This window comes from Bos mutus, chromosome 11 (assembly GCF_027580195.1).
Source record: "Bos mutus isolate GX-2022 chromosome 11, NWIPB_WYAK_1.1, whole genome shotgun sequence".
NCBI lineage: Eukaryota > Metazoa > Chordata > Mammalia > Artiodactyla > Bovidae > Bos > Bos mutus.
Window position 1 is genome coordinate 96421215 of NC_091627.1, and position 23668 is coordinate 96444882.

Genomic DNA, 23668 nt, shown 5'->3' on the forward strand with positions numbered 1-23668 from the left:
ATAGTAGAAACCAACACAATACTATAAAGCAATTATCCTCCAATTAAACAAGATAAATTAAAAAATTAAATGGTATTTATGGACATTTATTGAGAACCTGCTGTGTTCCATGTACTGTTCTAATCATGGGAACTATAAAGAAAAATGAAAAGCTGCTGTTCTCAACAAAATCATTATTGGCATAAAGTACTACTTGAATTATATTGAAAACATTCCTACCAAATAAAGAAAATGAGAAAAGAAAAAGAAAAAAGAAAAGAAGACTGCCTGGTCTTGACTTCCAACAAAGAGAGATAGCAAAAGAAGAGTTTCTACTCTAAACCTAAATTTGAATAAGGCTGAGGAATTAGTTGGTAAAATGGGGAAGTGGTAGAAATTTCAGGAAAAGGCAACCATGTTTTCCTAGAGTCTGGGTAGTCAAATTTATATCATAGGCTTTAACCAAAACCATAGGATCATATATTTTAAAAACAAATTGAAATATACTTTTCTCCAAAAAGAAACAGAATGCACAAAGTCATTCTGGTAAATACAGGCATCCAGAAAGGCCTCATTGCAGGAGCAACATCTGAGCTGAGTCCTTCAGAATGAGGTAGAATTTGAACAGATGGAGATAGGAGAAGGGAAAACGTGAAAAAAAGTTCAGTGGTGGGGTGATTTTAAGTTTGTATATTAATTTGGTTGGACTGTATGATATAGGAAGGAGAATAACGGGAGGCAAGGATGGAGTTTGACTACCTAGCTAAGGAATATAGACTTTAAAATATGATTAATAGGAAGCCACAAAATAGTTTTAAGCTGAAGAGTGGCAGGATCAGTGCTGTGTTTCAAGAAGATTAATCTGGCAGCAGTATGGAAAATGGATTGGCAAGGGGCAACACTAAAAGCCAAGTTAAGCGATTACTGTAATATTAAAGGAAAGAGGGGAAGGGGACTTGACCTAAGATAATGATAAGAAGAATAGAGAGGAAAAAATACATACAGTAGATGTTATGGTGTTAGAGCAGGCACGACATAAGTAATCAGGTGACATTAGGGGAATGCTTCAAGAAGATTAACCTGACTTAAAGAACAGAGCAAATTAGGAGTGACAGATTGGACACAGGGAAGCAAATTAGGAGTTTATTGAAGAAGTAAGTCTTGGTGAGAACAAGCAGTGGGGAGGGGGAGGGAAGAACAGTTACAACTCCTGAGAAAAAATGTGATATGACTTAGGAATGAAATGGGTGTAAAGGGTGAGAAGGCTGAAAGTGCCTGAGGTTTCAAGCCTGGGTGAGTAGACAGTGGTGGGGCTGCTATTAACAGAAAGACAGAAGTTAGAAGGAGAAGTTAGCTGGAGGGGAAACAACAAAGTGAGAAACAGAAGGAAAAAAAAAAGAAGTCAAAAGATTTACATGGGGAGCCGATGACATCAGATTCTGAAAGAACATATGAAAGAGGTGTGAGAAAGAAGTGCTGAGAACTTGTAAAAATAGGATCAGGAAGGTTAAAACTCTAAATAAGTCTTGTCACATAGTAGGGACTCCAAAAATATTTGGTGTTGAATGAATGAACAGAAGCTTGTGAATTTTTCCCTCCATAACACACTGCCTTTCAGGCTTTTTGCTGCTTGGAGATGCCACGTGAGAAGCAAGAAGGGAGAGCCATTCAAACACTATTTTGCTTCTTTCCTTTCTAGAAGAGGAGAGTGGTCTTTGATCTGATGGAGTGGAGCACAAGAAGCACAACATGGGTAAGGAAGTAAGTACCTCCTACCAGTTTAAGTGAATTCGAGTCCAGTGAAGTACAGAGGCACGGGGTGTTAAGTGAAGGGAGAAGGATTAGCTTTGGTGCTGTAGTCTGTGTTTATCTGGCTACACTGGTAGCAGAAACCAAGGAGTTAAAAGTATGACACATATTTTTTAAAAGTACGTAGTCAGCAGAACTACATTCAAATTCTGACGAGATCACTTCAGTAGCTGTGTGACCTTTCGTAAGTCACTTGATCTCTTTAGTCTTCTCTATCTGTAAAAATAGGGATAGCAATTTATCTCATGGAATTACTGTGAGGATTAAATGAGTTAAGATATGCAAAGCACTTGGTTAAGTGACTAGCTCTTATTATAATAAGTGCTACCAAAAATGGGTATCTGCTAGACTTGGATCAACTACATACTTGTGAGTTTGCATGGGAGAGGAGTGCTAAAGAAGAGGTCTCTTTGGCCTCTACAACTATACCTGGCACATGGTACTCAATAAATGCATGCTTAGTTGCTCAGTCCTGTCTGACTCTTTGCAACCTCAATGACTGTAGCCTGCCAGGCGCCTCTGTCTATGGGATTCTCCAGGCAAGAATACTGGAGTGGGTTGCCATTTTCTACTCTAGGGCATCTTCCCAACCCAGGGATCAAGCCCGAATCTTCTATGTCTTCTGTATTGGCTGGCGGATTCTTTACCACTGAACCGCCTGGGAAGCGCTCAATAAATATTTGTTGAACGAATAAATATGGATTCTCACATCCCAAGTTCAGAGGCAGAGAGACTCTAATCTCATGTAATGTAAGCCAGGATGGAAAAGAATAGTCTTTCCCATCCTTACTATAAACTATTATTGCTACATAATACCTCATTGCTTGGGTGAATTGTTGTTCTTCTAACCTTTCCCCTATTTCAATTTAACCATTCTTCTATTTAGGACATTAAAGTTGTTTCCAGTTTTTTACCATTGTAAATAACACCGAGATAAACATTACCATACCTATGGTCATACTTTTCTCTCTTTCCTCACTGTTTTCTTGGGCTATATTCCTGGTAGTAGAATTAAAGTGTTGAGGGTTACCACTTTTCAGAAAATTTATACTCCCTCTATCAGTGTATTAAAATGCAAATGTTTGTTTAAGATATCATGTTCAAAAGAATGTATTGAAGCCCCTTGAGAGAAATTTCTCCCCAGTAGATCTCCAAGATCCTGAGGAATCAGGTAGAGTATAGTAAACTGAGTGGTTGGGCTTTAACAGTCAGGAGGTATCTGTTGCCTCTGCTCTGCAAAGACAGGAGATGGGTGTTCGTCAGATAGGAAACAGGAACTTAGTGGGTGGACCTAAAAGGGAGTGTGGGCTTTGAAACAGGAAAAAAGAAGTCTGCTTCTGATAGTGAAAGAGACACATTATTGTGTTGTCTTGATCTCCCATATCCTACTGGGTCAAACTGTTATTCTGTAGCCACTAAGTAGTTATACTCAACCCTGAATTGCATTTACAGTTTTTTCATTTTGCTTTCTCAGTGTTGTATTACTGTTTCATGTGTATGATCGTTTTAGATTTTTCATTTCAGGAAATGGTAAACCAGAAACCAGGCAGTTATTTGATACTTTCCTCTTTCTCTCTCCCTATATCCAATCCTTCACAAGTTCTCTTTCTCTAAAATACTGCTTTAATTGGTTTACTTTTCTCATCTTGACTTCAATATCCAATACCAAGCCAAAATCGTCTCTTGCCTAGACTATTTCAGCGCCCTCCTACCTTATTTTCTTGTTTTCATTTTTGCTTTGGAAAGTTCATTTCTAAATTTTGGCACAATTAATCATTTAAACATTTAAATAGATGATGTCATTTCTAATGATTTCTTTCTGTACATAAAGTCCCACGTTCTCAGTTTGGGCTACAAATCCTGGTATGATTTTAGCCTGCTCACTTTTAGCTCCTCACCTTTTGGTTCTCTCTATTCTTGCTCATTTTGTTTCAGTCACAATGATCATTCCATTCTTGATTTGAGGATCATCTCTTTCTGGCCTTTGGGTCTTTGCACATGGATTTCTCTGCACCTGGAATGGTCTTCCTGCCACCCTTCACCTAGCTAATTCCTTCATCTGGCAGATCTCAGTTTAATCGTCACTTTTATAGAGAGGCTATATTTTAGCAAGCCCTTATTTTCCTTCATAAACTTCTCACAATTAAGAATATACATATTTAATTCTGTCTCTTTCATTAGAAAGTTTTTTGAGACCACAGATAATGTCTACCATAATAGATTGAATATCTGGGACTTAGCACAATTTCTAGCATAGACTATGTGTTCTTCATTGAAATAAACCATAATATCCAGCATAGTGATAGGAAGAAAATAGGGTTTAAGATATAGTTACTTAAGGACAATTTCCTGTTGCCATTAAAATGTAAAATCAGGGATTTTTAAGTTTAGTGTCATATAACGGAATTCAGGAATTATTCTCTATAGCATGAAACCAACAAAGGCAAGTCATACTTGATCCATATTTCAAAGTATGTCCAGTTTTTCTCTATCCTCTGGAAGACTGGGACAGATTTGGGATCAGGGCAGGATTAAATTAGCTGCTTCCCTCTGGTGGGTACTTTAACACTCTTCATCACCTGGTGACATGGGCACTCACCAGTAGGCTGTGACACAAAGCATGGAAATGCTGCTGATTTGTTTCCAGCTCATCCCATTCCAGCTGCCAACAGCTTGTGGGTCTGAGGATGAAGGGGAGTCCATATGTCAATGATTCGCAGACCCCACTGGATTTTAGAGCCCTGGGAAGAGACAATGGAAGTGTGAGGCTCCTTCGTGATATCCAGAACCTTGACCCAGACCCACTTAAATTTAGCCTAAGTCTAAGACTCTATTGTGAAATCCTTTAGGTTAGGGCCTGTGAATTATTCACCTTAGGATGTACCTATCAGGGTATATGGCACACAGCAGAGTCTCAAAGTCTGTCAATGAATGAATGCAGCACCTATTCTGAGACCTCAAGACTCTGATGGGTATTTCCTCTCCTGAGCTTACTCTGTCCCATTCATTCCTGCTGCAGCAACCACATTATACAACAGTATGCTAACTATCTGCATCCCAGACCTGGTTCTTCTGTGGCAAGATGCTGACGGAAGACACAGTTAAGAAGAGATTTCGTTTAAGCAGTTTCCCCAGCAGCATCCATGGGCCCAAGTCCATAGACAAGCTTACTCAGATACCTGTACATAGGCACTGTGACAGAACTAGGAAGCAGTAAAAGTGGTCTTTGCCATCATTCCTAATTCAGCTCTGGAACTGATTCTCTCAGAAACAAGAATTCTAGTACTTAAAGAAATGGAAAGGTGGGGTAGATCCTAGGTGCCACTCGTTCCTTGACGATCAGACCTCTGTCCTGATGTCTAAACATAGTAGGTGTTTAATAAACATTTGCTGAATGGATAAACATCGTTCTGTTTATCTTTTTTTCCTCTGCATTCTCAGAGACTTTCTGGATTTCCAGTCTTCATCCAGACTTTAGAATATTCTACTGAGACATATCTTTCACTGTCTCCTCATTCATCTCCACATACTGAGCAGCCTGACCTTGCTATTTCACGCCCACACCTGTAGTTGCTACTCTGGAATTGACCCCCTGCTGCCTGACACTTGGGGATGCCCATGCCCTCCCTCTATCTTAGTCTTCCTAGCTGGAACCAATAAGAATAAATATTTGCATGGATTAGGGAGGTTCTCTTGGACCATACTTGATCACCCGGAGCTTGTAACAAGAGGCTGGTGACTGGGAAACCATCTGGTAGAGGGTGCCAAGTCTCCTTTGGGGTCATCCATCCTCAAGGAGCCATCAGCTGTTCCAGGGAGTAGGGATGGGCTGAGAAGTCGTTCTTGGAGATCACATTTCAGGCACACTGCAATAAAAATGGCATTTGGGGAGGGATTGTTTGTCACAAGTTACCTCAGGCTATATGATTAAGAGAGATCATCTGCCACCCATTCCGCGTCCACCAGGCAAGTAAGGGCTGGGAGGCAGGAAAGTGGACAGAGGAGCAGGTCTGAAATAATATTGCTCTACATAACAGGTAACTTTATTTTCTGGGTGTGACATGATTTTTTTTTCTTGTTTTACTTCTGGGCTGGCTGAGCAGTTTCCTCATAGTGAGAGATCTGGCTTGTGATTGAGTCCGAGAGGAATGTGTGTCTGCTGTGGAGGAGGCAGTTAACACTGCAATATGCAGGGCCTTTTGGCAATCAGAGAAGGAAATGTTGCCCCTCCTGCTTCCCTGTGGCTAAGCTTTGGCAAGACTGCAGGTCAGATGAAGGAAGAGCAGGAAAGCAGAAGTCAGGCAGTCAGCTGACAGCTACTGCTTCTGTGTGAGCTCTTCCAGGACACTCGAGGGAGGGGGAGGACTAAGTTCCTGAAACGGTTTATTTTATAATTCCCCAAGTGAATAGAACCTTTTGGACCTTGCAACATCACTATGGCAACATACAACACTTCTGAGGGTGTTCCGACTATGTATGGGTTATTCATGGAGGTTTTTTATGCTTCCGTAAGCTTCTTCTCCAGCAGGCATGTTCACATGTCACAGTGTACAATGTTCTGTTGCTCTGGATTTGAATCCTTGATACTATGAAGGTTTTAAATGAAATATATATTGGGTTTAAGTATTGTTAACAAACTATGAATATATGAGTGTTCTGTACTTGTGAGAAGGTTAGCTGTTGATGTCAGTGATTTATGAAATGACTGAAGTACCTGCAACATGAGGTAAAAACAAAAGTAGAAATAATGTAGAAAGAATAGGTCTAGCTGGGCCTGGCAACCAGACCTGGACATCATTTCTGGATGAGAGAGCTCTTGGCCAGGTGTGTCCCAGAGCCCAGGAAGTCATTAGGAGGGACTCTGCCTAGGACTCCTGCTACTGCTAAGTTGCTTCAGTCATGTCCGACTCTGCGACCCCATAGACGGCCTCCTACTAGGCTCCCCCGTCCCTGGGATTCTTCAGGCAAGAACACTGGAGTGGGTTGCCATTTCCTCCTCCAATGCATGAAAGGGAAAAGTGAAAGTGAAGTCGCTCAGTCGTGTCCGACTCTTAGCGACCCCATGGACTGCAGCCCACCAGGCTCCTCCGTCCGTGGGTTTTTCCAGGCCAGAGTGCTGGAGTGGGGTGCCATTGCCTTCTCCGGCCTAGGACTCCAGCTTCCCCTTACTTCCTCTGTGCCTGACTGCTTCATTGTTGGGTCCTTGGGTTTTAGGATTAGACAGCTGTGCTCATCTGACTGAGGTTCTTGACTTTGGCTGCAGTAAAAATCACCTAGTGAACTTGTAAAAGGTACGGATGTCTGGCCCCTACCTCACACCAGCAAAACTGGGATCTCTGGGGCTGGAGCTGATATTGTATTTTTAAAAGTTCCTCATTTGATTCTTACTGTAGCCAGGGATGAGAACTAATGGAACCGTAGTCTCAGCAATGTTCCAAACCTGGGAAAGGTGTTTTAGCAGGGTTTGAGTCTAGAACCAGATATGCTTCTCATCACTCAGACCCAGGTGCAGAGACAGCAGAGACCAAGAATGAGAAAAGAAGTTCATCCGAGGCAGACTATGCTCTGTCAGAAAGAGGCCTCTGAGGAAGCATCTAGGGAGAGGGTGAAGGAAGCAGGTAGTGTTGGGTGGAGAACCTTGTAAAGAGAAGTCAGAGTGAACATCTGAAGAGCAGTCCTCAAAAGATTATATATTAGGAGAGCTTAGGGGTTTAATTAGCTTTTTTTTTTCCCCTTAGGGAAACACATTTCTAGAAATTCACATAAAGAGCAATGCATCAGTTTTGTGAACAATGGGTAACTACAATATGGTCTTTATTGTGCTTGTTTAAACTCTCATGTGGGTCATACCCACACCAGGAGAGGCCTACCTTCTTTGGACATCATTCCAACTTGTGCATGAGCATCTGGATTCCAGTGAAGATGTTTTCAGCAGTTCTACCACCATCTAGATCTAAGTTCTACCACCCACCCTGAAGACCTGTGGATTTCCAAAAAATAACTGCAGATGGAGATAAACATTCTGGGTCTGACCCTGGTGTTGAAAGCCAAGGGAAAAGAGAGGGCAAAGCAGAGAATTCTCAATATGACCATGGGCAAATGCCATGCGGCAGCAGAAGAAAGGCTGGTTGCAGGAGATCCTGGCTCTGGATGGCCCTAGCCCTCCTATTGAGAGAAGTGCCCAGCAGGATGCAGGTTGCATGGTAGGTAAGGGCCCAGGCTCTGGAGGTGACAGACCAGGGTTTGATGAATATGCTTTGGGCTGAGAGTAATCAAATGTATAAAATATAGATTTCTAATCCTAAGAGTTAAGAATGGGATTCGGAGTTGCCTGGCTTCAGATTTTGGCTTAGCTATTAATTTTCTGTGCAGCCCTGGGGGAATATTTAATTCCTCTGAGTGTCAGTTTTCTCATCTGTAAACAGGGATAATATATTTATTGATTTTAAGACACTTTTTTTTTTCACTTAGTGTCTCTGTATGGAGAAGGCAATGGCACCCCACTCCAGTACTCTTGCCTGGAAAATTCCATGGATGGAGGAGCCAGGAAGGCTGCAGTCCATGGGGTCACAGAGAGTTGGACACGACTGAGTGACTTCACTTTCACTTTTCACTTTCATGCAATGGAGAAGGAAATGGCAACCCACTCCAGTGTTCTTGCCTGGAGAACCCCAGGGACGGCGGAGCCTGGTGGGCTGCCGTCTACGGGGTCGCACAGAATCGCACACAACTGAAGTGACTTAGCAGCAGTGTCTCTGTATATGTCTTACAATCACCATGGACCAGGCAGACACTCTTAACCCTTACTTACTACTCTAACCTGAAAGAACTCTCTCAGTAAGAATAAAATAATATTTCTAAGTGATAAAAAGCAATGTGTCACATTTAATTGGAATTGTTTCTCTTTCTTGGTGGTACATAAAATAATGGTATGTCTTATAATTGACACCATCTAGGCTTCCCTGGTAACTCAGACGGTAAAGAATCTGCCTGCAATGCAGGAGACCCAGGTTCTACCCCTGGGTTGGGAAGATCCCCTGGAGAAGAGAATGGCAACCCACTCCAGTATTCTTGCCTGGAGAATCCCACGGACAGAGGAGCCTGGTGGGCAACAGTTCATGCGGTTGCAAAGAGTCGGACACGACTGAGGTGACTAACACTTTCACTTTTAGATTCAATGGCATGTGATAACAGTACCTGCATCATGTTGTTGTTATGAAGATGAAATAGGATAATGCAGGGAAAGGAGTTAACACTGTTTGGGAAAAAATAGATATGAAGTGAGCAATTGATCTTGGGCAAAGCAGGTGGAATGGAGGCCATGGGAAGATTTTACACACAAAGGAAAGACAGGAAAATCAAGAGAAGTTGTTAAAGGCATCACAGGCCCTTGACTGAAATGGGGGGGAAGGGGAGATAGATTAAGAACTCAATGGCTATCTCTATAAAGAAAGGACCAAGGTGTATCCTCCCCTTTGGGGACAGAAGTCGGTATATCTATTTTTCTCATTAAGCACACACTCCTAAAGGGGAAGACACAGTTTAGTCTTTTCCCTTTGAAGCTGTGGCTGACTGTACTGATGGGTCCATTTGCAGGTCCTGCCACCCAGGTCTTAGGCCCACCTTCAAAGGGGATGGAGACTAGAAATGGCTTTATTCCTACAATCCTGTGGGACCTGAATTCGGTATCACTGCCGGCTGGAACAGTATCCAGGACCTTGCTGGCATGCCTACAGCACTGGATTGACCTCTTGGTTTCCACAACCGCCAGAACGGACTTTGTTAACAGCGTCTAGGGCCACTAGTTGAACTCCCTGGGGCTTGTTCTATAGTTGCTTTAGTTCCCCTCAATTTGGTGTCTTCCTATTGAGAAGATCTCTATTTAATCATTTAGTTTTGGTTCTTTTCCTCTCCTTACGGGCCCTATTCATGTTATTGAGGTACCAGCTTACCTGAAATTATGTCAATAGTATCTGCCACATCAAAAATGAAAACTTGAGAAAACATATGATTCATTGTTCTCTCATGTAGTGTAGCTGATGCCCTATTACTGAGGTGTTTAAGTCTCTACACTGAAACTAACTGGCTCTTGCTGTCTGGGTTTAATCAGGTTCAGTTTCCTAATTGAAAATTAGTTTAGAAATTCTCATGCTGACATTGGACAGCCTCATCCACTCCTCCTCCAGTCCCTAAACCTCAACTACTCTGTATTTTGATGACTTTCCAATCCTAATTCTAGACTAGGATAATCACTGTCTATGTAATATATCTTTTAGGGAGAGTGTACTTGAATCATCTCTGGTTCTGGAAATGTTGCTGATACTCCGTGAAGGAAGAAGAAGGTGAATATGTTCTTGATCTGTTCCGCTGTTATGCAGCCAGGCTTTGAAGAAAATCTCCATGCTGACAATATCACTGTCTATAGTCTGAAGATCAATGTCAGTTGCCAGGACAGAACTCTCTGCAGAAGAAAGGGAAACGGTAGTTACAATGTTTAATTCTTTAGTTACAAATTTTTAAAACTATAAAATATTAAAAGCACCCATTTTTGAACCTGTCAATTCTACCTCTAGATACCTAGCCTAGAGACATTCTTGGATAGTACCCAAAGAGACACATGCAAAGATGTTCAGCACAGCATTGTTGCAAAAACAAATAATCAAAGCCCCAAACAGAAAGCTATTCAAATGCCCATCAATAGGGAAATATTTAAATAAATTATGGCATAGACTATGGAGTATTATGCAGCTGTTAACAAAGTTAAATGTACTGACATGGAAAGCTAGGAGATAGTGAATAAAGAAAGTTCTAGAGCAGAGTATAGTGTGACTCATTTATATAAAAATAAAACTGTTAGCCTAAATACATACATATGTATGGAAATGCCTTTTACAGAGCTCTGGAAGTCTACTATTAAATTGTTAATGGTGGACTGGAATAGAAATGGGGCAGAATTCTGAGATACATTCACTTTATATTATTCATACTTCTATACATTTGAATTTTATTGTATTTATGTATTTTATGTATTAAAAAACATTTTGGAATATAAAAACAGCCAAAAATAATATAGCAATTCAAGTTCAGTTCAGTTCAGTCACTCAGTCATGTGCGACTCTTTGTGACCCTATGGATCTCAGCACAGCGGGCGTCCCTGTCCATCACCAACTCCCGGAGTTTGCTCAAACTCATGTCCATCGCGTCAATGATGCCATCCAACCATCTCATCCTCTGTCATTCCCTTCTCCTCCTGCCTTCAGTCTTTCCCAGCATCAAGGTCTTTTCCAGTGAGTCAGTTCTTAGCATCAGGTGGCCAAAATATTGGAGCTTCAGCTTCAGTATGAGTCATTCCAGTGAATATTCAGGACTGATTTCCCTCAGGATGGACTGGTTGGATCTCCTTGCAGTCCAAGAGACTCTTAAGAGTCTTCTCTAATACTACAGTCCAAAAGCATCAATTCTCCAGCACTCAGCTTTCTTTATGGTCCAACTCTCATATCCACAATGCAAGTTAAATAGTTAGTTAATGAGGTCTTCAATTTTATGTTATTGTTTCACAGTGAAAATGTATTTAATTATTTCCTCTGTTATAAAACATAAATTTTAAAAGACTAAAAGAGAAAAGATGAATTATAAGCTCCACCTTCTGATACAGAATTATACAAGTTTGCCATTGGTGTATCTCACAAGTGTGATTAGCAGCCAAGAAGCCAGGGATGGGCTGGTGGAGTGTGATTTGATTCCCAATCTGAATGAATGGGACTAGGTAGGCGGGGTGATGAGACTTTGATGGTCTATTTCCTTATTTAGGCAACACTAGCTCAGGAATTGGGATCTGGATCTGGACATAAAGTTTGTCAGTAGAAGCCAAATATAAGGTGACAGAGGAAGCACAGAGAGAGGAAATGAGACAAGAGCTGGAAAGAAACTGAAGAGGAACCTGGCTTTTTTTGCCTTACCGTGAGGGACTCTCAGAAATACTTTTACAAAGGGCCTAAGAAAAGTCAGTCGCTCCAATGAATTAACTTCTATGTATGACTCATGGACCCCAAGGAGAACGCTGGTTTATTTCTAGAACGACATTCCTGAGGACAAGTCTGCAGAGGTGGCAGACTCTCCACACGGAACAAAGGGCTTCAGTCCAACGTGTTGGCACCCACACGGGGAAAGTGTGGTGAGACTTAAGTGACTTCATGTCATATTTATCGACTTATTATGTGGCTGAAAATGGGCACCAAATGCATTTCTCTTTGACCCAGTATAATTAAAACTTTACCACTGGTTACGCTCGCCTTCTGAGGTGGACCGTATTCTGCCTATGGGATGTGAATCTCTCTAAATAAACTTGCTTTCACTTAAAAAAAAAACTTCTACCATCTTCTGTGAATAGTTATGAGGATTCATTAGCTAATGAACTCATTGCATCAAGCAATAATATTAATTATGTACTACATAGAAGGTGAAATACTATATAAAGATATATGATACTCTTTACCTTAATGAATTTATAAAGCAACATTATTCTTGACCATTTCTCCTTAAACTCTCGTCTACTCCACTATGTTTTCAGGTACTACAGTGATAAATATGAAGTCATCATCAAATAAATGCTCCTCATAAGTGAGGAGAAATGTTCTTTTTAATAATGGGAAATTTATTGTGTCATAAGAAAAAGAAGAAGTAATTTTTCTGAGTCTGGACTTCAACTTGAGTAATAAGTAGGGAAATGACTGAACAGCTTCTCTTCAAAGAAGCAAAACAGTTATTAAAGTATAAGGAGGCAGATATAGAACTAAATAAATGAAGTAGAAAAAAGGATCTTAAAAAGTAGAGCAGATGATACTGCTTTGAGTTCAAACAACAGAATTTTGGAGAAGGCAAGTGTTTCTTTTTTTCTCCCCAGTGAAATGGTAAAAGATTAGAAAATTCCTACCATGGGTATGGGGACAGAGCAAAGTATCTCCCCATTAAGAATCTGGAAATAAGAAAAATAGGGGTTTCCTCAGATAGTTAAAAAATAAAGTCAATACAGAGTGATGAGGTCAATGAAAAACAGTCACTTTAAAAAGAATGGCTTATAGACCAAAGCAAGATTTGGCTGGAGCCTATGGATGGTACGGGCTCATCCAAGGAATGAATGATCCATTAGAAGGAGAGAGGGTTGACCAGAAATGGAGCACGGAGAAAGGGAGGAACAGCGGCAGATGCTGGCCTCCATCAGCCAAGCATAGCTCAGAGGAGAGGGCGTGCTAGCTCAGTGAGGAGCCCCAGCGGCAGGAAGGCAGGATGCATCTGTCAAGCTTCTGCTCTTCTTGGTTATAGTGGTTATGGCCCTTCCTCTAAAATATTCTGGCCAACAACTTTAGTCTTGAGCTTGATCAGGCGAGTCTATCTCTGAGAGGATGTTGATAAGATCAACTTTCTGACCCTGTAAAGCTGAAGAAGCAAGTCTGAAACATGGCACCTCTGAAGGAAAATGCCAGTCTTCCCTGCAGACACACCGTCAATGTTGCTAAGTTCTTTCCAACTTCTTTTTGTTTTGTAATTGAAAGTTTGTACCTTTTACTCTCCCTCAGCTATTTCTCTGCTCTCCTTACTATACTTCCTGTTTATTCCCTATATCTACACCTCTGTTTCTGTTTAGTTATGTTTGTTCATTTGTTTTGTTGTTTAGAGTCTACATATAAGTGAAATCTGAAAGTATTTGTCTTTCTCATTTCACTTAGAAAATAGCTTCTACGTCCACCCACGTTGCTGCAAATGGCAAGATTGACTTCTTCTTTTTTTTTTTACTATGGCTGAGTAATAGTCCATAAAGAATATTCCACATCTTCTTTATCCATTCATCTATTGATGGGCACTTAGGTTTCTTTCATATCTAGGCTACTGTAAATAATGCTACAATAAACATAGGGATGCATATATCTTTTAAAATGAGTGTTTTTTCTTCAAATAAACATCCAGGAGTGGAACTGATGGATCATATGGCAGTTCTATTTTTAACTTTTTGAGGAAACTCCATATTGTTCTTCACAGTGGCTGGACCAATTTGCATTCCACTAACAGTGCATGAGAGTTCCCCTTTCTCCACATTCTTGTCAACATTTGTTATTTGTTGTCTTTTTGATGATAGCCATTCTGACAGGTGTCCAGTGATTGTGGTGATTTGCATTTCTCTGATGATTAGTGATGCTGAGCATCTTTTCATGTGCCTGTTGACAGAGCATGTCTTCTTTGGAAAAATGTCTTTTTAGGCCCCTTACCCATTTTTAAATTGGGTTGTTTGTTTTTTGATGTTGAGTTGTATAGGTTCTATGTATATTTTGAATATTAATCCTTTTTTAGATATATCATTTGCAAAAGGCAGTAGGCTGCCTTTTCTTTTTGTCAATTGTTTCCTTCACTGTGCAAAACCTTTTCGGTTTGCTGTAGTCCCATTTGTTTATTTTCACTTTGCTTCCCTTGCCCGAGTAGACATATCCCCCAAAATATTGCTAAGATTGATACTGAAGAGTTCACTGCCTGTGTTTTATTCTAGAAGTTTTATGGTTTCAGATCTTACATTTAATATTTTAATCCATTTTGAGCTTATTTTTGTATATGGTGTGAGAGTTCTTTCCAACTTAACCTATAGGTTCTTCAGAGAGCCACTGAGTAGAGCTTCTTCCTTTGAAACAGTTCTCAGTAATCGCCAGAGAGCTATGCTTCAGGTTTGAGGGGACCTTCTCAGAAACAGTCACATTATCCAAGCTAAACAGTAATATGGAAACCAGAACACTTTAGAGGGGGAACTTCTTTTCCATATTCTCTGTCACTGGTCAAGGCATTCATTTCTTTGTGCCTGAATTATAGCAGTAGCCTCTTAGCTGCCCCATCAAACTCCATTCTTTCCCCTCTGGTACTTTTTACTACCAATTACTTTTTCTGAAACAGTTTCACCAGATCCTTCCTTTGCTAAGGAGCACATACTGCCTTTCTGCTGTCAGCTTCTTTATCCTCTTCACTCATTCTGAACCATTTGTTACTACTCATTATTCCTCAAATACCCCCATGTGCATGTGCTCAAGTGGCCAAGTCATGTCTGACTCTTTGTGACGCTATGGACTACACAGCCCACCAGACTTCTTTGTCCATGGGATTTTCTAGGCAAGAATACTGGAGTGGGTTGCCATTTCCTTCTCCAGGGCATCTTCCCGACCCAGGGATTGAACCCATGTTTCCTGCGTTGGCAGGCAGACCTTTTTTTTTTAACCACTGAGCCACCAAGGAAGCCCTTTCATACATTCCTCCTTTTTTCCACTTGTTGAGAGCCTATCAACACCCCTGTCCCTCCATCCTCCAGCTTAGTAGCTTGCATAGAGCTGAAGTTCAGCAAATGCCTATTCCTCAGCTCTTATTACTTTTTCCTGTAACTCTTCTGCTTCAACTAGTCTCCTTGCCATGTTATTTCCTTCCTTAGTGCTTTTTCAATCTATGGCCTGCAATTTCTCCAGAATTCAATTCAGACTGACTTTTTCTAGGAAGTTATTAATTATGGGCTTAATTATGGGCTTCCCAAGGTGGCACTAGTGGTAAAGAACCCACCTGCCAATGCAGGAGACATAAGAGAGGCAGGTTCGATCCCTGGGTTGGGATGATTCTCTGGAGAAGAAAATGGCAACCCACTCCAGTGTTCTTGCCTGGAGAATCCCATGGACAGAGGAGCCTGGCAGGCGGCTCCTGCCATGGTCCATATGGTCTCAGGATTGGACACAACTGAAGCGACTTAGCATGCAGGCACATGTTTAATTATATCCTCCCTATCTGACTTTAATCAGTAGCCCCTGAGCATCTGTGGGCTTCGTTTGGTGGAATGTAGTAGAAAGACAGGGTTTGAATTGTGGCTTGAAAGTTGTTAGCTATGTTACTTTGGCACAGTGGGGAAAGCACAGCCTATTTCATAGTTACAGGAGGCATAAGAAATGAGATGATTACCTATGAATGGCATATGGTAGAGCCAACAAATGGAATTTTCTTCCTTTTCTCTCATCAACAAAATGAGTTGCTCTTACAGGAAAAGAAGATACTTTCCTTTTTAAAAAGTATTTTTCCCTCTACTTGCTTATCTTGGTGACTTTCTCCTTGCCACCAACAAACATAAGAACATCAACACTTGGTATTGTGTTCTTTATAAATACAACTAAATGTACTAAACCTGGGGAATGGGGAGGAGACTTCTCAGATGACAATCAGCTCTCATACTTACTGGTGAGCAGGGTAGTCAGTGGGACTGGTCCTACTGAGGTTATGAACTAAAAGTTTACTGGAGTCAACGCGTGGCTCTCATGCACCTGCTCTGGCTCTGAGTTGTTTGGGTGTTCCTGAAGACCTGGTCTGTTGCAGAGTAGCGGTAGCCAGCATTTTCATTCAGTTTTTAGACTTACTCTGCCACCCTGTGGCCATAAGCAGTGATATCCTTCACTGAGCTAAGTTCTGGAAGAGCCACAATAATGGGAAAGACTAAGAAAACCTATGAGTGCTGAAGAATTGATGCTTTTGAACTGTGGTGTTGGAGAAGACTCTTGAGAGACCCTTGGACTGCAAGGAGATCCAACCAGTCCATCCTAAAGGAAATCAGTCCTGAATATTCATTGGAAAGACTGATGCTGAGGCTGAAACTCCAATACTTTGGCCTCCTGATGCGAAGAACTGAGTCATTTGAAGAGACCCTGATGCTGGGAAAGATTGAAGGTGGGAGGAGAGGGGACAACAGAGGATGAGATGGTTGGATGGCATCACCGACTCAATAGACATGAATTTGAGTAAACTCCAGGAGTTGGTGATGGACAGGGAGGCCTGGCATGCTGCAGTCCATGGGATCTCAAAGAGTTGGACACGACTGAGCGACTGAACTGAACTGAAGAAAACCTAAGAGTAATAAGGTAATGCCTAAAGCAATGCTTCTCAGAAGTCAACCCTAAAATAGGGTTACAAAATTGAAATGTGTTTAAAAGGGGAGAATTTAATACTTTAACACACACATAGAATGTCTAAAGAAGAGGCCCAGGAAAATTGTGCTCCTGGCCAGTCCTGCACAACCTCCCCATTCCCACAAAGGTCTTGACCTATATGAAAATTCTATTTCTTTCTGAATGACTATGATGTTACCTGTCCTTTGGTGTCATGGATGGGCTTCAAGGGTTCTGGGAACCCTTGAAATTGAATACAACTCAGTTTGTAAGAGCATAGGTGTATTTTGGTCGGGGTGGAGGAGATGGTTAGGTCCTTCGCTTTTATTAGATTCTCAGAAGAGCTCTGTGACCCTCAAAATGTCAAGAACTGCTACAGAAACTATGTAATCATGGTAACTTAGCTTTCTGGGTCAGTTTACAATCAGTGCTATCTACTCTGTGAATACAGGAGTGGCTTTAGGATGCTAACAACTAGGATAAGTAATCAGAGCAGACAGTTTGCTCAGGAATAACTGTTCATGTTCATTCAACCACAGTTTTTAAGTCAATAACTGCAAGGGGATAGTCTCTAACACATCACAATGTTAGGGGCAGTCCAGCTTGTCTTTCTGAACTTATAAGCCTCATTTGTGGTGGTAATGATTGAGCCCTGGGAAAAAGGAAAAGCCTGTTGAAAGGAGGTGGTGGGGTTAAGGCAGTGTGTCCCCTGTAGAGAAGTGAGCATAGCACTGACCAAGTGGTGATCATCTTCTTAGGATCCCTGTCTATTAGAGGGGTTAAAACATCAGTAGAAGTGTAATGAGACAGAGAAAATTCATTTCTCGGAACTAGTCTCAGGGAGAATACTATTGCCATTCATTCATTCATTCACTTATTTAATTTGTCATTCAAATGATTATTAGTACCTTCCATGAGCTAGGCACTGCTTGGGGTCAACAATGAAAGAGACAAATTCTTTGCTTTTATGGTGTTCCATTCTAGTGGGAGAACAGACAATAACAAACACATAAAATGGAAAGCAATTACAGATAATAATGGGTAACTTGGAAGAAAAATAAATCAGGATATTTGTGTGTGTCTGTGAACTTTTCTCTTGGTTGGCCAGGGAAGAAGCATGCTCTAAGAAGATAACAGCTGAGCAGAGACTTGAACCAAGTGAAGGAGGGAGTCATGAAAACATCTATGGAAAGACTGTTCGTTACAGAGGAGTCAGCAAGGTCAAAGGTCTTAAAGTGAGAATGACCTTGGTATATTGGAGGACTAGCAAGAAGGCTAAAGCACAAAAAGGGAGGAAGTGAGGACAGGCAGGTAAGCAGCCGAGGTGAAGGATGAGATCTCCCCAAAGGAACACACTCATGTAACAACAGGTAGTCACTACACCTGTTTCTAAGAAGGGTGGGTTCCATTATTGCAAGCCTTTGACTCTGCTTAGGGAAGAAGTGTGCAAGACTGGGGCAGAAGAGAACCCGTACTCCTTTCCCTTTACTTCTTTATAGCTCTTGGCGCCTAAACAATTGTTGAATTAGTATTCTAAAGACACTTGTCTGAAGGTGTGCCAAACTGCTAGCTTGTGTGAGATACCCATGTCTCAGTCCAGGCTTCCCACACATACTTTCCTGTCCTGTGGTAGTAATGGGCAGTGGTCGAAAAATGAGAGAGGAATCTGGGAGTCCTAAGCAGAACTCAAGCAGAGACCCCTCAGCTTGTAGTGGACATGCCTCTTTTCCAGCCCTAGTCAGTTACCCAGAGAGTTTTACAATGGAAGGTCAAGCTGGTGCAGCCTAAGGTGGGCTAAAATAAAAAGGAGGCTTGAGTGTTAACTAAAGAATGTAATACTAATGATTCACAATGGATGATTTACATTATTAGAGACAAAATAGGGACGTATGGGCATCTCTAGCTCTGAGACATGTCTTAATATAATTCCAAATGTAAAATTTCAGCCCTTAGTAAGTAGATGAATTAGAAAAAAGAAATGTTTCCAGAGCAATTACTTTGGCTGGGAGAGTAATCTTTTCAGAATTGTTCCTAAGGGTGCAGAAGCCTGTGACTGGTTGTAGGGACTTCCCAATGGGAGAAGCTGCATGGGATCCTCACACATCTGGAGCCGTGGGAGCAACACCCCGTGACAGGAGTTGACAATATTCCCTGCCATCCAATCCTCTTTTTTTTTTTTTTTTCCCGAGCCACATGGCTTTCTAGTTCCTGACCAGGGATCAAACCTGGGCCCCCTGCAGTGGAAGCACAGAGTCCCATCCAATCCTGCTTTGAGATGCCTGACTTGCCCTGCCCTGGCCAGCCCCAGTAGAGAGATCTTGTAGATGCAATAAAGAGGGTCTTGGTTATGGACGGGTATCTGCATGCCTGTGGATACCAGATGTAGCACCTTACCCACCTCTATAGACCTAGCATTAGCACAGGGTCTGGAATACAACAGGGAGCTCAGCAAATGCTTCACTGCACAAATAATCATGGCCAATATGCTCCTAACTTCCTCGTGATCTTAGACCACTTCTCTCTAAGTTCAATTTCTTCATCTATAAAGTGGATGATGATAACACCTAGGCTTAGGGTTCATTTAAGTATCAAATGATGATACTGGAAAGCACTTTGTAGACTTAAAAGCATAACTAAACTATAAAGGCTGAAACAGCAGAAAGCTGCCTCCCAGCTGTCTGCACATGAACATTTAGTTACATTTCTTTCCTCTTTTCTTGGTGACATTTTTGTCTTCAATAATCATATTATATCATACTTATATGATTCAATTTGTAAGAAAACATATTTTATCTTTGGGTCTCAATTAGCTCTATTTTCATTTTACTGAGAAAAAAATTACGACTCACATGCAAAAGGGGTTGATCACTACTGACTGAGACATACCAAGATCTAAAGCACAGTTTGACTTGGGAAACACAAGACTTAGAAGGTATTTAAAAAAAAAATTCCTTTTCTGCACAAATTTACGTATTCTATAAACTAAAAGCATTTAATGTAAATTGCAATGCAAATTAGAAAAGTGGATTGGGAAGAAGTGTTTTCAAAGGCACTGTGGTGCTGGAGGAGAGCAGGGGAATGGTTATTTAGGAAAAGGAGGAAGTGGGATTAGGATGACATTAAATCTATTGGTGTGGCCCTGATGCCAATGCAGTAAACACGAGATTGATCTCTGGGTTGGGAAGATCCCCTGGAGAAGGAAATGGTATGGCCCTGAGAACTCAGACCAAGGAGCTTTGCCTTCTTAATGCCCAAGCAAGCTAAGAGAAAGATCTACTCTGAGGTGAAAATAAAAGTTGGAGGAACCAAGAAAGACTGTAAGACTTACTGGGGACTTAGGTTAAGTCAGGAAATGTTTAAAAAAAAAAGGGACAGAAACTACAAAAAGTCCTAAAACATATCCCAAACAACAGCAATAAAAATCTAAATAACAGTTTTGTAATCCTCTATACATGTATGCATTTTTACATTATTAGAGGTATATCTTCAGGGTATTAGATTTTTAGAAGTGAGAGTCGTGAGTCAAAGAAAATGCCTAAAAAAAAAAAGCAAACGCCTAAGTAGTTTTGTTAGATACTGCCAATTATTGTTCAATGGCTAAGTCGTGCGTGTCCAGCTGTTTGTGATTCCATGGACTGCAGCATGTCAGGCTTCCCTGTCCTTCACTATCTCCCAGAGTTTGCTCAAACTCATGTCCATTGTGTCTATGATGCCATCCAACCATCTCATCCTCTGTTGCCCCCTTCTCCTCCTGCCCTCAATCTTTCCCAGCATCAGAGTTTTTTCCAATGGGTTGTACCATTGTATAGTCTACCAGCATTGAATGAAAATGTAGCGTCACCAACAGAATGTGTTGTCATACTTTTTTTTGTTGTTGTTGTCATACTTTTTAACTTTTGTCCATTTAAAGGTGGGAAATGGTATGTTGGTATAGTCTTAGTTTTCGTTTCTGTAGTCAAGGCTATGGTTTTTCCTGTGGTCATGTATGGATGTGAGAGTTGGACTGTGAAGAAGGCTGAGCATCGAAGAATTGATGCTTTTTTTTTTTTTTTGAATTGATGCTTTTGAACTGTGGTGTTGGAGAAGACTCTTGAGAGTCCCTTGGACTGCAAGGAGATCCAACCAGTCCATTCTGAAGGAGATCAGCCCTGGGATTTCTTTGGAAGGAATGATATTGAAGCTGAAACTCCAGTACTTTGGCCACCTCATGCAAAGAGTTGACTCATTGGAAAAGACTCTGATGCTGGGAGGGATTGGGGGCAGGAGGAGAAGGGGACGACAGAGGATGAGATGGCTGGATGGCATCACCGGCTCGATGGACGTGAGTGTGAGTGAACTCCGGGAGTTGGTGATGGACAGGGAGGCCTGGCGTGCTGCGATTCATGGGGTCGCAAAGAGTCGGACACGACTGAGTGACTGAACTGAACTGAACTGAATTATGATTGAAGTTGAGCATATTTTTATGTGTTTAAGGATCATTAAAAATTTTTTTATTAATTAAAAAATTATCTGTATATGTCTTTTGTTCATTTTTCTATAGGGTTTTTGGTCTCCCCCCACCCTTGATTTTTAAGAATTCTTTATATATTAGAGATATTTGTCCTTTTCCCCCCAAGATATAAATTACAAATACTTTCTCCTAGTTTTTCAGTTGTCTTTTTAAAATAACTGTTTAATTAATTTTTTGTTTTTGGCTGCATTGGGTCTTTGTTGCTTTTCCTGGCTTTCTCCAGCTGTGTAGAGCAGGGGCTACTCTTTGCCGTGGAACACAGGCTCTATGGCGCATAGGTTTCAGTAGTTGTGTCTCAAGGGCTCAGTAGTTGAGGCTTGTGGGCTCTAGAGCGTGGGCTTAGAAGTTGTGGCGCACAGGCTGAGCTGCTCCAAGGCATGTGGAATCTTCCTAGACCAGGGACTGAACCCATGTCCCCTGCATTGGCAAGCAGATTCTTACCCATTACGCCACCAGGAAAGTCCCAGTTGTCTTTTCAATTTTGTTTATGGTGATCTTTGCCATGCCTAAAGATTTTAATTTTTACATAGTGAATTTTTATGTAGTTAAATAAATTATTGTACCTGGATTTTGAGTCATAGGTAGAAAATCTTTCCCTATGCTGTGATTATAAAGAAATTCACCAGGGTTTTCTTTACCGACTTTTAAAATATCATTCTTAACATTAATGTCCCTGGTCCATTTAGAATATTTTCTAGATAGCTAACCACTTGTCCCAGACCACTTTTTGAACCATCTGTGCTCTAGTGATTTGTCATCTTCATCCTATACTAAATTTATATATGTACTTGTGTCTATTTTTGACTGCAATCAATCTTTTTTTTTTTTTTTACCCATTGGAATGGTTTTCAGTTTTATTGGAAGTCCCTTTGGGGAATCAGTCTTTGTACTGTGCTAACTATGCTCTAGTGTTGGGTATACGATAGGTGTGATTTCAGGTAGAGAAGTAGCCAGACTGTACTAAGATTGAGTGGGAGCAGTCAAGTCATCTGCCAAGTAAAGCAGGGCTGTGTTTATTTCTGAGTGTCAGTGGATGCGGGGGAAAGAACAGGAGGAAAGAAGGGTTGGAATTTAATCAGAATAAGTTAAGTCATAATTTCCTAAATATAGAGAGAGATGATGAAGAACTTGACCCTATTAATCTAAATAGAAGATGGAAGAGGAGGTAAAAAGAAGGAACCAAACTGCTGAGAGTGATAAGGGTCTTCCTTATACCTGACGAACTCATCTTCCTGTCAATAACAGCTTTAAACTCTGGATAATATTAGAAGACAAAACAAAATAACTACCTGAGGTCTCTTGAGACTGAACAAAGATAGATTTGTGAGAAGAGTTGAAACTTGCAATAAGTGATCAGCAAGAAACGAGTTTCCCATTTTTTTGTACCTTTGTCTTACAGGTAGCCTCCATCACAGCAGTGTGGGGTCAACTAAAGCTTCAGTGCCAAGGCCTCTGTCTTTCACTAGCATTACCAGGGGAAGCAGCCTGGCGCAACCAGAGCCTCTGGTGAGTGAGGAAGAAATCCACAGAGGGAGAAAGCCAGGGTCAGAGAGTCCAGATACCTCGCTGACCCCAGGTGGGGCAATCTGAAAGCAGTGCCTAGTTTAAGCTTAAAGAATGAAACTGAGATTTGAGTGAGGGGCCTACTGCAGGTCATGAAATGTTGCAGTTTGAGTCTAACAAAGCTAACTGCTAAAACAAACACTTTTCAGGGTAATACAATAGATTCCAGAGTCTATACAACATACAGAAAAGACAATCCAAATGTTTTTGGCATACAAAGAATCAGAAATGTGACCCAATTTCAGAGGAAAATAGAGTCAAACTCAAGATGACAAAGATGTTACAGTTATCAGACAAGGACTTTAAAGCAGCAAAATTAAAATTATGGTCATAAGGAATGGAAAATATGTTCAATATGAATGAAAAGATAGGAAATATCAATGGAGAAATAGAAAATATCAAAAAGTACCAAATGGAAATTTTAGAACTGAAAAGTATACTATCTGAAACGAAAACTCCCCACATGAGCCTAATGGCAGAAGGGAGATGAGAGATGAGAATCAGTGAATTTAAAGACAGATCAACAGAGATTATCTGATTTGAAGAAGAGAAAGAAAAGAGTTTGGACAAAATGAAACAAACAAGCAGAAAACCACAGAGCTTTAGGGAACTGTGGAACAATTTTAAAAGGTTTAACATGTGGGTAATTGGAGTATCAGAGGAGTGAGGAGAGGGAATGAGACAGAAAAGAAAAATTTGAAGAAATAATGGTTACAAATTTCTCAAATTGGATTAAGGATATAAAGTTACAGATTAAAGAAGCTCAGTTAACCCAAACAAGAAATCTGTGCCCAGTCACATCATTATAAAACTGCTTAAAAACACACATAAAGAGAAAATTCTTGAAAGCATCCAGAGA

General features: G+C 40.9%; 1 protein-coding gene across 1 annotated transcript in view; it reads right to left on the reverse strand.

The window, feature by feature from the left end:
- Nucleotides 1–23668, reverse strand: part of M1AP (meiosis 1 associated protein) — an 86762-nt gene that overhangs the window by 17576 nt on the left and 45518 nt on the right. The window contains 4 exon segments of the mRNA XM_005906743.2: nucleotides 4388–4529; nucleotides 5493–5553; nucleotides 5556–5654; nucleotides 10076–10249. Of these exon segments, the coding sequence (XP_005906805.2) occupies nucleotides 4388–4529; nucleotides 5493–5553; nucleotides 5556–5654; nucleotides 10076–10249 (476 nt within the window).